The 15,738-nt window shown below is 41.8% G+C and overlaps 1 protein-coding gene across 1 annotated transcript in view; it reads left to right on the plus strand.

Annotated features, from left to right (window-relative positions):
• The window catches only part of ROCK2 (Rho associated coiled-coil containing protein kinase 2), a 154,122-nt gene that overhangs the window by 72,818 nt on the left and 65,566 nt on the right, over positions 1-15,738 (plus strand). Inside the window, exon 4 of the mRNA XM_012926232.2 lies at positions 12,895-13,032. Within this exon, the coding sequence (XP_012781686.2) occupies positions 12,895-13,032 (138 nt within the window). The remainder of the gene's footprint in view (positions 1-12,894; positions 13,033-15,738) is intronic.

Genomic DNA, 15,738 nt, shown 5'->3' on the forward strand with positions numbered 1-15,738 from the left:
CCTTTTATCTAGTTGCATCTTGTAATTATGATTATTTTATTTCACTGATACTCTTATGTCTGTGTCACGGCTTATACTTCTTGGTTCCTTCCTTTTATGTTGTAAACTTTTTGAGACTAGAAACTATGTCTTCCAAGTACTTTTGGCATCAGGAATTTATAACTATTTGTCTACAGTATTATCTTCTTTAGTCAAGTATGTAATTTAGGAGACATGTTTTTAGAACAACATGGAGAAAACAATAAACTTTACTTAGCTGTTGGATCAGTTCAACCATGGAAGTTGGTGGCCGTCATGTGTACCTGTGTCCACATTGCTTGTTGGATGAGTTTTTCATCTTTTGTCTTTATGGCGTAGAACAGAGGAAGTGTTCGCTGAGGTGAATTGACTGGCCTGTGTTGTTGGCTCCTAGGCATCCTCTAGCTTGCTTTTATTTAATTTTATCTAATCAATATACTTATTTTTAAGGTTTCATTTATTTGAAAGTCAGAGTTACAGACAGAAAAGGAAAGAGAGAGAGAGAGAGAGATCTTCCATCAATTGAGTTTACTCCCCAGGTGGCTGCTGTGGCCATTGCTAGGCCAAGCCAAAGCCAGGAGTGAGGAGATTCATCCAGGCCTCCCACATAGGGGCAAGAGTGCAAGTAGAGCATCCAGGAATCGAACTGGCATCTAAATGATCTGTCAGCATTGCAAATGGTGTCTTAATCCACTACTCCAAACCCCACAATTCGATTAATTTTAAACAAGGCTTTTTTTTTTTTTTTTAAGGTTTGATAGAAGAGAGAGCAGGAAGGAGAGGTAGAGGAAGAAGGAGCTATCTTTCATCTGATAGTGGAGAGAGAGAGAAAAAGAGGGAGAGATCGAGATCTTTCTTTTCCAAAGTTCTCCAACATCGGCCTGAGACAGGCTGAAGACAGGAGCCAGAAGCTGGATCCAGGTCTCCAAAGTGGATGGCTGCATTCTGAGCCATCACCCGCTGCCTTCTGGGCTGCACAGCAGCAGGAAGCTGGGTCAGAAGCAGAGGCCAGACTTGCCCCAGGCATTTCAGTATGGGATCTTAGTGCCCTACGAGGTAACTTAACCCGTTGTGCACACAGCCTGCCCCAAAACAAACCTTTTTTTTTTTAAATGATCTATTTATTTTTATTGGAAAGGCAGATATACAGAGAGGAGGAGAGACAGAGAGGAAGATCTTCCGTCCGATGATCACTCCCCGAGTGACTGTAATGACTGGAACTGAGACTATCTGAAGCCAGGATTCAGAAGCCAGGATCCAGGAACTTCTTCCAGGTCTCCCACGCGGGTTTAGGTTCCCAAGGCTTTGGGTCGTCCTCGACTGCTCTCCCAGGCCAGAAACAGGGAGCTGGATGGGAAGCAGGGCCGCCGGGATTAGAACTGGCACCCATATGGAATCCCAGTGTGTGTGAGAACTTTAACCACTATGCTATGGCACTGGACCCCAAAGCAAACCTTTTAAGATTGGCACTTCATACACCGCCGCCCCTCAAGCCCCCTTTATGTGTAATCAGTTTGATGGTACCTTTGTACCAAACTGCTTCTAAAGTTTAAACTGAGGAATGTAACAGTGTTTTCTGTAACAAATGGAAGTACCAGAGCAGGATAGGATTAGTATTGTTTTTGGTGCTGACAGATTGGTGACAAGAGGTTCATAACCAAATAAACTAAGAAATATTTGTGGTGGAGTTAGCTAGTTGGGCCACATTTGCTATAATTCTGTGAGATTCTTATGAAGTCACTGAAACTTAGAGAAAGTTTGCCATATAGTTCATAAGTAATTAGAACCTGGTTCAGATGTTGCCACTGAAGTCCGTGCAATTAAATGTTTTTCTGTGTGCTGTGATAATGAGCAGCTACTGTGCCTGACGGTTGCAGTGTCTGCTCATCGACAGTGATTACAGAAAAGGAGCTGGAAAATTGGGAGTCTAGAGATGCTGCAGGGAGATGAGTGTGTCTCAGAAAGACGTTCTGAAAGGAGTCCTGCCATCTAAAGTAACAACGTTGTGTTTCCATAAAGATTTATTTTATTTTCATTTAAAGGGTAGAGTTAAAAAGAAGACGAACAGATCTTATGTCCGCTGGTTCATTCTCTCAATGGCTATAATGGCCAGAGCTGAGCCAATCTGAAGCCAGGAGCCAGGGAGTTCCTCTGGGTCTGCCACGTGTGTGCAGAGTCCCGAGTACTTGAGCCGTCTTCTGCTGCTTTCCCAGACCATAAGCAGGGAGCTGGATGGGAAGTGGAGCAGCCAGGATGCAAACTGATGCCCATATGGGATGCCAGTGTTGTAGACAAAAGGCTTAGCAACTACTACACCACTGCACCAGCCCCTGCAGTGAGTGAGTGAGTGAGTGAGAGAAAGAGAGAGAGAGAGAGTGAGTGAGAGAGAGAAAGAGAGAGAGAAGAGACCTGATAGCCACTGTTTACGCACAGATGGCTGCAATAGTCAGAGCTGGGCCAGGCTGAATCAAGGATCCTGATCCTGCTTGTCAGGTGGGTGGCAGGACCCAAGGCACTTGAGCTGTCTTCTGCTGCTTCCCAGGCGTACTATCAGGGAGCTGGATCAGAATTGGAGCATCCGGGACACGAACTATAAGGATTGTGGGGTTGCAGGTAGTGACTACCCTCTATTACAACTCCACTGCTAAAGAATTTTCAAAATATGGTATATGAATAAATTTCTGAAAAGTTGGCTGTATAGATTAAACTGTGCCAAGCTAATGGTTTCCACCTTTTGAGTTATGAGCTCAATATTGTCTAATCAAAAACAGTTTAAATAATTCAGGTGTTGGGACCAGTGCAATGACTCAGCTGCCTATTTGTCTGTCTGCAAGTGCTAGCATCCCATATGAGCTCCAGTTCATGTCCCGGCAGCCCTGCTTCCCATCCAGCTCCCTGCTTGTGGCCTGGGAAAGCAGTTGAGGACGGCCCAAAGCCTTGGGACCCTGCACCGGTGTGGGAGCACTGGAGGAAGCTCCTGGCCCCTGACATCAGATCAGCTCAGCTGTGGCATCTGGCGGTCATTTGGAGAGTGACCCAGTGAATGAAAGATGTTTCTCTGTCTCCTCCTCTCTGTAAATCTGATTTCCAATAAAAATTAATAAATCAAAAAAAAAAAAAAATACAAGCATTATGATGACCTAGAGCAACTAGCCAAAATGTTCATTCCTTTTTCAGAGTTTGTAGGTATTATATACAAATATGATTCTGTTGAATCTCTTTAATTGAGCAATTTAGCATTGTACCCGCCACTGTACAGCCTCACAAATGGCAATGCATGTTGTGTTCCTGAAGAAGTTTGTGACACAAACACATACTCAGCTGGTGTGTGAGGTTGTTGTCAGTGCTGTGGAAGCATGGCTGAGGGTGGTGATGAGGGGCAGGAGGCAGTGCTGTGTCACCCAAGCTGAAATCGGTCAACGTTTTTTCTGTACTCTGGAATCATCTTGTGACTGTATTGTGTAACTTTCTGTTTATTTGAATGAATAGCATTTTCCTTCTGGGATTGTTTGTTTTTCACTTAGTTATCACATGTAAACATTGCTGGTTTAAATATTTAAATACTGAATTTTTCTACCAGATAGCTTCTAACATCTGTGTTTAGCTGTACCTTATAGCAGGATTCTTTTTTAAATATAAGATTTGTTTTATTTTTATTGCAAAGTCAGATATACAGAGAGGAGGAGAGAGAGAGAGGAAGATCTTCCGTCCGATGATTCACTCCCCAAGTGAGTGCAATGGCTGGTGCTACGCTGATCCGAAACCAGGATCCCAGAGCTTCTTCTGGGTTTCCCACACGGATGCAGGATCCCAAAGCTTTGGGCTTGACTTGACTGCTTTCCCAGGGTACAGGCAGGGATCTGGATGGGAAGTGGGGCCGTCGGAATTAGAACCGATGCCCATATGGGATCCCGGTGCATTCAAGGGGAGGACTTTAGCTGGTAGGCTACCATGCTGGGCGCTATGGCAAGATTCTTTAATTATTCTTGTAACTGTGCAATCGGCCATTTAAAAAAAAGTTGCATGAATTAATGGGCTCCCAGGATTGTGTGAATTGTCTTCCCAAGTGAAGTTAGAAAATGTTCCAAGTTGATTTTTTTCTTAAGTAGAGATTCAAAGGTGACAAAAATATATTAGGAGAGATTTCAATACCTTAGGGTTTGTTTTTCGATTGTATTGTTAACTTTTTAAAAACTAACTGACATGCCTGACCATTGGGATGATATACTAATTCAACGCAAAGTAAAAATGTATCTGTGGTGGAATGGGTTTCTAGTTTTAAGCATAGGATCACTTATCCCCTGAGGTCCATACCACAATTCTGGCTTCATGTGACATCCCAGTGCCGTTACGATACTGAGCAGCAGGGCACTCCTGACAGCTCAGCTATGTGTCAAAGCTACAGCAACTGTGATTTTGCTTGTCATTTACTTGTTTCCTTGCATTTAGGATTCCTTTTGTATAGTTACGTGTATCAGAATCCCTCAGATTTCAATACATTTAAAAATAGGCGATGCAACGTATTACCAATAATTTGTAAACTATTTTAAGCTTGGTTAAGTACTTAATCTTTTTTTAAAAAAGATTTATTTATTATTATTGGAAAACCGGATATAGAGAGAAGGAGAGACAGAGAGGAAGATCTTCCATCCGATGATTCACTCCCCAAGTGAGCCGGTTCTGATCCCGGCAGCTCCACTTCCCGTCCAGCTCCCTGCTTGTGGCCTCGGAAAGCAGTCGAGGACGGCCCAAAGCTTTGGGACCCTGCACCCGCGTGGGAGACCCGAAAGAGGTTCCTGGCTCCCGGCTTCGGATCGGCGCAGCACCGGCCGTTGCGGCTCACTTGGGGAGCGAATCATCGGATGGAAGATCTTCCTCTCTCTCTCTTCTCCTCTGTGTATATCTGACTTTGTAATAAAAAATAAATAAATCTTAAAAAAAACCTTAATTTAAACTTAAACTGTTTTTTTTTTAATACTTGTTATATAAAAGATGGAAATGCTGGCCAACCTGATTTGATTGTCATACATTGAACATACATATAGAATTATCAGTACATAATTGTAATACATAATTTGAAATAAAAGAAATGTTTAAAAACCTCAGCTGAAATTTGTGTGTGTTCTATCAGTTTTGCTTCCTGAGTTTTCAGAGTCATTTGTTATATATTTAGAATTTTTATAACTTCCTTATGAGTTATCTTCTATATACATCAGCTTCCATGTATATTGCAGTACTCTTTACTTTCAATTTATTGACACATTGCTATGCCAGCTTACTTTTCCTTGCCATTAGTGTAATGTATCTTTTTGCATATTTTTATTTTCAGCCTAATCTGATCTGATTTTGGTTCTTAATCAGCTTTGGTGATTTTTATGTATTAATTGTAATGCTTAGTCCAATTATACATGATTTAAATGAGTAAAATAGTCTTGGAGCCCTTTAACTCTCTGTTCATTTCATTTTGGCACCTTAGTCCTTTTTTAAGATTATTTTTATTTTTATTGGAAAAAGGCAGATTTACAGAGAGGAGGAGAGACAGAGGAAGATCTTCCATCTGCTGAGTCACTCCCTCTTCTGGTTCTCCCACATGGGTGCGGAGTCCCAAAATTTTGGGCCTTCCCCCCCCTGCTTTCCCAGGCCACCAGCAGGGAGCTGCATGGGAAGTGGGGCTGCTGGGACAGGAACCAGTGCTCATATGGAATCCCAGCACATGTAAGGTGGGGACTTTAGCACACTTACTTGCAGTCTGTCTTCATTCTCTGTTAAGTCTTCCTATAAATTCTTCATTTTAGTAATATATTCTCCAGCATCTCCAATTTTGTTTTCATGGTTTCTATTCTTAGTTGATTCTTTCTTCAGTTTATTCATTAAAATTATATTTTTCTTTAAAAAAAAAAAAGATTGTATTTTTCTTTAGTTCTTTGAGTGTGTTTATAGGAGCTATTTTTTTTTTTTAAAGATTTATTCATTTTATTACAGCCAGATATACACAGAGGAGGAGAGACAGAGAGGAAGATCTTCCATCCGATGATTCGCTCCCCAAGTGAGCCACAACGGGCCGAAGCGCGCTGATCCGAAGCTGGGAACCAGGAACCTCTTCCGGGTTTCCCACGCGGGTGCAGGGTCCCAATGCATTGGGCCGTCCTCAACTGCTTTCCCAGGCCACAAGCAGGGATCTGGATGGGAAGTGGAGCTGCTGGGATTAGAACCGGCGCCCATATGGGATCCCGGAGCTTTCAAGACGAGGGCTTTTAGCCGCTAGGCCACGCCGCCGGGCCCTATATGAGCTATTTTAATGTTTGTGTTAACTACCTCCAACATCTTTTAACATCAGTATCTGTCAAAAAAATTTTTTTTTCTGGGTTTGAGTTGTATTTTCCCTGTTGCCTGTGTAAGTAATGTTTAAGTTACGCACTGACTTTTGTGATGTACAATAGAGACCCTGGATTTTGTCATTTTTCTTTGAAGTGTGTGGATTTTGATTTTAATACATTTTCAGTTATTTTCTTGTCAGCTTTCATATGTGTATACACACACACACACACACACACACACACACACACACTTTGCAACTGTAAATGTGCAGAAAGATCAGTTTTTCCCAAGTCCTTTTTACCTTGGCAGAATTATACCTTTAAACTCTACTCCCCCGATCTTTCAGGACTTGGTTGTAGGCTCTGCATGGCAATGCTGGAGCAGTAGACTTTGCTTTACAGCAGGGGTCTTTGTTCTAAAATGATTCAACTAGATGCCTGGGAAATTATTGAGACCTCTCCTGTTTTGGGTGACTGGAAGTATAATGCCCTTCTAGTACTGGTTTACCTCTAATGTTTCTTATGCTGTCAACACCATTGCAGTTGTCTGTTAAACCTGGGTTCCTTTTTCTTGATAGCACAGCTTTCACAGAGTTCGTGGGTGACTTGTAGGGACTTCTACCACAGCTCCTACTTTGTAGTTTCCTACTCAGCATGATCCAACTGTCTTGCTTATCTCAATTCTGATCTTGGTCTCTCAGATGGACTCTGTACTTTGCTTAGGCACTCCCTTGTTCTGTGCTGGTTGGAATTTTGATTTCAAGCAGAGCTTATGAACAATTATAGTTTAATTTGGTGAGTTTCTCTTTTCCAAAGTCTTTTTTTCTTTACTTTGAATTTTATGATGTAATTCCATGCGGTCTGTGATTTCCCCACTGTTCCCCCACCAGATTTCCCACCCCCAACTGATTTTCCCCATGTTTTGGTAATAGTATCGTCCCTCATAAACAGTCGTAAGTCCTTCAGTCTGTTATTTAAGTGTGCCCGAACATTGCTGGTACCGATGTCAGTCTAGCATCCCATGGTCTAGATATACAGTACATAAGACCAAAGAATCAAAGAGCTTGTTCTTTGATAAAATCAATAAGATAGACTCCCCGCTAGCCCAGCTCATCAAATAAAGGAGGGAGAAGATACACATCAGTAGCATCAGAGATGAGAAAGAAATAAAACAACAGATACCTCGGACATACAGAGAATTATTAGGAACTGTTATTAAAAATTACAAGCAACTGTATATGAACAGATCAGAAGACCTAGAAGAGACAGATAGTTTTTTGGACACATACAATCCTCCAAAATTGAATCAAGAAGCAATTAACAGTCTGTATAGACCTTTAACATGGACTGAGATTGAATTGATAATTAAAGCCCCTTCAACCAAGAGAAGTCCTGGACCAGACGGCTTCACTGCTGAATTCTACCAAATGTTTCAAGAGGAACGTACCCCAGTTCTTCACAAGATTTTCTAAACAATAGAAAGGGAGGCAATCCTTCCAAACTCTTTCTATGAAGCCAGTATCATCTTAATACCAAAGCCAGATAGAGACATGACAGAAAAAGAGCACTACAGGCTGATATCCTTGGTGAACATAGACACAAGAATCCTCAACAAAATCCTAGCCGGCAGGATCCAACAGCACATCAGGTAAATCATTTACCCGGACCAGGTGGGATTCATCCCAGGCATGCAGGGATGGTTCAGCATTCTCAAATCAATAAATGTGATACACGATATCAACAAATTGAGAAGTAAAAACCATATGACTTTCTCAGTATTGCAGAGAAGGCATTTGACAAAAACCCAACACCATTTCATGCTGAAAACCTCAAGCGAGATAGGCATAGAAGGAACATTCTATAACACAATCAAGTATTTTAATATTGTGCTACTTATATACAAAGCCCCAAAACTGTGGTGTCACGTGCTTTGTGTTTTGGGTGATTATTTGCATTTGGAGGGCTAGCTGTTCTGAGTGGTAAGTATTTGTATTTAGTGTGCATGTTAAGAATTCTGTTGATGATTTGCTAGTGTTTCAGTTCAACACATGAAATTTCTCACCTGGCTAGTGGTGGGGGGGGAGACACTTTCCCTATCAAAGAGGAGCAGCATTTTCATGATTCCTATGAGATTTTACTGCATTTCATAGAGAATTTGATGTGTAAGGTATGAATCTCCCTTCTTCCTCTGGGGTGGACATGGGCATTCTTTTATCCTTGGTGCCAGATGTAGGTAATACTTTGAAAGGATAACTGAAAATGTCATTTGTTGAATCTGAAAACTACAAATTCATGGTATTGTCCAGTTTCAAAGGGAAGATATTTTGTAGATATTAACTCATTCATCAGCTGTTTGGTGATTGTTTTATTGCTCTGTGCTTAGCACCAGGGATAGATTGGAGAACAAACCAAGTTAGAATATTGCCTAGTTTTGCTAACTCCACATTCCCAAATAGGAAATAGGCAGTAAATACATAAAACAACATTAAATGGAGTGAAGCAAAAATGAGGAATAAATAATGGGACCGAGAGCATGTTGGCAGTTCGGTAGCTTGGTCAGAGGGGGCTTAGAAGGCAGCATGTGGGCAGGAATTTGAAGGAAGAGCGGGATTGAGCCCGGCCTGAGGAAGTAGTTCCAAGTCGGAGTGACAGCAGATCAAACATGTGGGAAGCCTGTGGGATGATCTGTGTCTTAGAGATATCAAGACTGGACAGAGGCGAGTGACAGGTTGAAGTTTGGGAAGCTCTCACTGGCTATTGGAATGAAGGATGGGAGATCAGAGTGCGACAAGTAGAGATAGTTAGAAATGGCTGAATTCAGAAACTGAAAGTAGAAATTATGTGATTTGCTCATAAATTTTATGAGTTGATTGAGAGAAGAGTTGCTAAAGTTTTTAAAAAAATGTTATTATTATTTTAACCAGAACAGCTGGGAACATGAAGCTGCAGGAAAGACTGGGAGAAATAAATACAGGGGTGAAGTTCGAATGTTAGCAATTGTCATTACTGCAAGTTATCTAATAAATGTTAACTATTATAATCATCCATTAAGTATTTGTTACCTCTTTGGTAAACAGTTTGCTGTGTTCTGGGAACTAAAATGGTAGTCAAAAATAGACACTGCTTTAACTTTTATGGAATTTTCAGTCTAATGGAGATGGGAGCTGCTTGTATAACTATACTGTTGATAATCTTTATGATGAGGTTCCTAGGAAGAAATAAGAATAACTTAAAATTATGATAGCTGATGGTACTCTTTTTTTCGTTTTTATTAGTATTATCATTTTATGGTACAGTTCCTTAGCCCCTGGGATTTCTCTAATCCCCCCCACTGAGTTCTCCCATATCGTTACAACAACATAGTTCCTCATAGACAGTCATAAGTCTATCATTGCGGGCATGGACAATAGCACAGAGTCAGGCATCCCATAATCAAGTCACATCCAACTATTACACTGGGAGTTCATCCTCGATCCAGAAGTAGAGATGCACACTGCACCATATCCTCACATCTGGACATGTCAAATCTCCACTACACAGTCACTATAAATCCCCCCAAGTGAAAAGCCACAGCAAAATCGGCAACAGGAAGAAAAACAAATTTATGATGCCATGAAGTTAAACAGCATGCCACTGGATATGATAGTCTCCGTTACACAGTCACTGTACATCCCTTTAAATGAAAAGCCACAAAACAAAATTAACACTAAGAGGAAAAAGATGAAATTTACAACGCCATGAAGTTAAATAACATGCTACTGAATGACTGATGTGTTGCTGAAGAAATGAAAAAGAAATTCAAGAACCTTCTTGAAGAAAATGATGCTACTGTAGGATCTATGAGTCAGCAAAGAATTTAATGAGAACAAAAGTGTTGAAGAAATTTAAAAACAAAGACATCAAAATCCATGAGATTGTTTCTGCTGATCTTTGTTGGTGAGATGTTCTCTCCTGTGTGCAACAAATAGATGGCTTTGTGTTTTTGATCCACTCTACTAATCTGTGACATTTGATTGATGAGTTTAATCATTTACAATTATGGTTAATATGAATGGGTGGTAATTTGGTCCTGTCATTTAGCAATGGGTTGTTTATTTGTCTTCTGTTGTTATTTTACTGGAATGTTCTTCACATTTGCCTTTGGTTTTGGTGGATGCTGTTCCTTTTATCTGTTGGAGAACATCTTTTTTTTTTTTTTTTGAAAGATTTATTTTATTGGGAAGGCAGATGAACAGGGAGGAGGATGGGAGACAGAGAGGTAGATCTTCCGTCTGATGATTACTCCCTAAGTGAGCCACAACGGCCGGTGCTGCGCTGATCCGAAGCCGGGAACCTGGAACCTCCTCCGGGTCTCCCACGTGGGTGCAGGGTCCCAAAGCTCTGGGCCGTCCTCAACTGCTTTCCCAGGCCACAAGCAGGGAGCTGGATGGGAAGTGGAGCTGCTGGGATCAGAATTGGCATCCATATGGGATCCCGGCTCATTCAAGGCGAGGATTTTAGCTGCTAGGCCACGTGCCGGGCCCTCACATACACATTTTAGGATCTTTTCCTTATGTTCCATTGAAGAGAGCTTGATTATCATGTGTTGTGGTGAAGATTTCTTTTGGTTAACCCTGTTGTGAGTTTTGTGTCTCTCCTGGATGTTGTTTCCCATTTCTTTCTCCAGATTATTTTCCTTTATTATTTCACTGAATACATTTTTAAACCCAACTTTTCTTTCTGTACCTTCTGGAACTCACATAATTCTTATTTTTGACCTTGTAATAGTGTCTCTTAATTTTCGAATACTTTTTAAACCTTGACCTAGCTCTGCTTTCAGCTTTTTGGTTGTTTCCCCATTGTGGCAGGCAATATCTTCCAATTCTGAGATTCTGTCTTCTGCCTCATTCATTTTATTATTGAGACTTGTCACTGAATTTTTACTTTGCTCTATTGCGCCCTTCATTCCCAGTTATTTGGCTTGATTTTTTTTTAAAGATGTATTTATTTTTGTTGCAAAGTCAGATATACAGAGAAGAGGAGAGACAGAGAGGAAGGTCTTCCATCCTATGATTCACTCCCCAAGTGAGCGCAATGGCCGGTGCTGCGCTGATCTGAAGCTGGGAATCTGGAGCCTCTTCTGGGTCTCCCATGCGGGTGCAGGGTCCCAATGCTCTGGGCCATCCTCTACACAAGCAGGGAGCTGGATGGGAAGTGGAGCTGCTGGGATCAGAATTGGCATCCATATGGGATCCCGGCTCATTCAAGGTGAGGACTTTAGCTGCTAGGCTACGCCGCCGGGCCCTTGATTTTGTTTTAGCATTTCTATTTCCTGTGTGACATATTGCTTGAACTCCTGTATATGTTTCTCATTGTTGATAAGAAGCTTTATAACAAGTGTTTGAATTCCGTATCCCCCACTTTCTCTATGTCTTCCTCAGTTAACTCTGAGGTTGGCAAAGACTTTTGCTCCTTTGCAGGGGAGCCTTCAGTAATGTTCATTTTGCCTTTGTCTCTTTTGCTCTTGGTCATTGTACTTCTGGTTATCAGATTCTTCTTCTTAGGATAGGTTTCTAAGCTGTGTCACCCACAGGTCTACAATTTGATTTTACTTACTGTGGTTGGTACTCGGCTCTTTGTTTGCAGTCACTTGGGCCACTCCCTCCAAGCAGTTTCAGATCTGGGCTCTTACATTAACCTTCCACCATGGTCTTCATAGCTCCAGCTCATGGCTACTGGTGTGATCCCCTACTGTGGTTGCACTGTTGTCTCTACAATGTTTCTTCCACTTTCAGTCCGCTCAGTTCCCAGGATTAGGGAGACACCAGGTATCCTAAAGAGCTAGGTTGTTGGTGGTGCTGACCTTGCCAGAATCTGTTGGCCGTTAGATCTGAGAGCCACATGGACCTATTTTGAGTCGTAAGATACCAAAGTCGGTATTATTTTTCCCTGAGGGATGAGTGCAGTGCACTGAGCTCAGTGAATTCACTCCCAGCTCAGTGCATATGCAGCTCACTGTTGTCCCTGCAGTCTCAAACTCTTTGCCACACTGTACAAAATGGCATCTGATGTGCCACTGCTTGAGTTCTTGACCCGCTGGCGTCAGGTTTGGGGATACCTGGGCCTGTTTCAGTGGAACCTGTATGATGCCTTGTTGTTGCGAATGAGTTCGCTCCCAGCTTAGTGCATGCGCGAAGTGGAGCTGCCAGGATTAGAACCGGCGCGCATGTGGGATCCCGGGGCTTTCAAGGCGAGGACTTTAGCCGCTAGGCCACGCCGCCGGGCCCACATGGCCAACTTTTAATGTGAGTGACAGGGACCCAACTGTTGAATACTGACAGGGCTGATGTTACCCGGAAGTGAGAAACTGTCCCTCAGAGAGGGCTGCCCGCTCTGATGGGAAGGGGAAATCTGGCTGCCTTGCTGAATTGGTGCCTTTACTTTGTGAATTTGCACAAGGGAATGAATGGGATGTCGTGAATTTTGCTTTGGTTGAGATGAGTTGGTTCTGTGCTTAAGTATAATGTATATCTCACAAAAGTTACAGTATTAACGATCTTGTGTTTTAAAAACCCAACAGGTTCGTCATAAAGCATCACAGAAGGTTTATGCCATGAAGCTTCTTAGCAAGTTTGAAATGATAAAAAGATCAGATTCTGCCTTTTTTTGGGAAGAGAGAGATATCATGGCCTTTGCCAATAGTCCCTGGGTGGTTCAGGTAAGCATCCTAGCTTGTATACGTTTATTTCCTTTTTCTGTAAATGCTTAATTATTCACAAGAGTTGATTTTGTGTGCCAGAAGTTCTATGCCTTTCACAGTAATAATGTAGCTATTTTTTATGAACTTTTAAAAAAATTTATTTGTTACTATTGGAAAGTCAGATATACATAGAGGAAGAGAGACAGAGAGGAAAATCTTACCTCTGATGATTCACTCCCCAAGTAACCGCAACGGCCAGTGCTGCGCCGATCCGAAGCCTGGAGCCTAGAACCTCCGCCAGGTCTCCCACATGGGTGCAGGGTCCCAAAGGTTTGGGCCGTCCTCGACTGCTTTCCCAGGCCACAAGCAGGGAGCTGGATGGGAAGCAGGGCTGCCAGGATTAGAATCAGCACCCATATGGGATCCTGGCGCGTTCAGGGCAAGGAGTTTAGTTGCTAGGTCACGGCACTGGGCCCATTTTTTATGAACTTTGATACAGTATGTTTCTTAATGTTCCTGAGTAATATATTCACATCTGCAGTACATGTAATTGTTAGTTAAATCAGTATATGGCAGCAAGTATTCCACAAGGTTTAAAAAGATTCTTTTTATAAGTAACTGGCTGATCACCAGTATGTTGTTTCCTGCCCTCATTTTCTGATTATGTAGTGGAATTGTAGTAAATGCATTTAAGCACTCTGAAGGATGCATACACACTCAGTTTTGTTAATAGGCGTTACATCAGTCGGCCTGTCTCCAGAAACCATCCTTTCTGCAATAAGCATCCTAAAGTTGTCCCTCGGTCCTTCACACATTACCTGGAATGTGAAGTGCTGTTAATATTCCTGGTTTCACTTTTCCGGGTATGCACTAGGGAATTTATGGGTCTGTTTTGTTTTCTCAAGCTTAAAAGCCTGCAAACATTTTTGGCCAAGAATCATGAATAAGATAGCACATGATTAGCACTTTAAATGTTCTGAGAATTTGATGCATTGCTGTAGAAAACCATTCAGAGCGTTAAAAAAAATGACCATATTGATGTTTATGTCATGAAAAAGCTCATTATCATTGCTTTTCTTATGAGTTGCATGCACTTCAGTCTTCCTGCAACTTTGTTTTTTGTAGCCAAGGAATAGAGATTGATATGTGTAGTTAAAACTAACATTTTTGTGGCAAATTATATGCCATGCTATCTTAGTTGAAAGAAGGATTATAATAAATATTTCAGGTTTAGCTTTACATTAGTTTTCATAGTAGTAGATTCCTTGTTGTTTCTAGTTAATCATTCCATGAGTTGGCACTGGTAGGTGGCTCTGGGGCAGCAGAGCCACAGTGAACAGAGTCAGTCAGGAAAGTGATTCAGATCATTGCCCTGGTCTTCATAGGATTGTTATGTTTTAGTAAAAGACATGCAGACCTCTGTGGATGAAACGTTTAAATTGTTGGGAGAACTGATCAAAGTTAATACTCATTTTCATTATTAATTTTATTCAGTGTTTTAATATATCCACAGATTTGTACAGCCATCATGACTACATATTTTTTGTCACACTCTGCTCCCCAACCTCAAAAAAGCTCTGAAGCATTTAGCAGTTACTCCCCAGTCCTCTGGGACCCCAGTTCCTGTCAACTATTGCTCTACTTTCTGTCTCTGTAGATTTCCTTGTTTTGGATATTTCTATAAATGTGATCGTATCGTGTATGACATGTTTCATCTATGATGATTTCCACATTCATTCATGCAGAATTAAGTATCTACACGTTCTTTCCTTATTATGGTTGAATAATATTCTGTTGTAGTGATATGCTACATTATGTGCGTAACATGTTTAATGGACAGTTGGGTTGTTTCTGGTTTTTCGTTATTGTGAAGGGTGCTGCTGGGAATAGTCTTTCATATTGGGAACATATGTTCACACTTTTAGTGATCTAGCTTGCAGTGAAATTAATAGATCATAGGCTATCCCTATAATCAACTTCAGTGGATTATCTGGAACTGCGTGCATCCCATATTATTGTGCCTGGATCTGAGTTCCTGGCTCTTGGTTCTGACTTGTTGCTAATGTATTCTCTGAAAGCAGCGAACGATAGATCAGGTAGTTGGGTTCCTGCTCCTGGCTTCAGCCTGGCCTGGCCCTGACTGTTGCCGGTGGGTGTTGGGGCAGTGAGTGAACTAGCAGATTTAATGTTCTGCTAAGCCTCCCACTCCTCTCCTCCCTCCGCCTCCTCCTCCCTCCCTCTTCCCTTTCTCCTCCGGCTCCTCTCAACCCTCCTCCTCCTCTCCTCTCCTCCCCTCCACCTTTCCTCTTCCTCCTCCTCCCACTCCTCCTCTCCTCCCACTCCTCCCTCCCTCCTCCTCTCCTGCCACTCCTCCCTCCCTCCTCCTCTCCTGCCACTCCTCCCTCCCTCCTCCTCTCCTCCCACTCCTCCCTCCCTCCTCCCTTTCTCCTCCCTCCCTCCCTGTGTTTTTTTCCTTCTCTCTCCCTTTCAAATAAATAAAAACTCAAAACAAAAATGCCTTACATGCCACACTACAAATATTTGACCCATATGTGTTTCTTAGAGATATGGTCTAAGTATGACTTTGAACTTAATAGATAAATATTGGCACATTTACAGTATTTTTATCCCTGTATTAGTAGAGGAGTTAAAAATTTTAAGCCATCTTTATATTTAGATCGTTCTGTTTTCCTAGTGTTATTGCTTTTGTGGTAAATACTCCTT

The sequence above is a fragment of the Ochotona princeps genome, chromosome 8 (assembly GCF_030435755.1).
Source record: "Ochotona princeps isolate mOchPri1 chromosome 8, mOchPri1.hap1, whole genome shotgun sequence".
NCBI classification, from domain to species: domain Eukaryota; kingdom Metazoa; phylum Chordata; class Mammalia; order Lagomorpha; family Ochotonidae; genus Ochotona; species Ochotona princeps.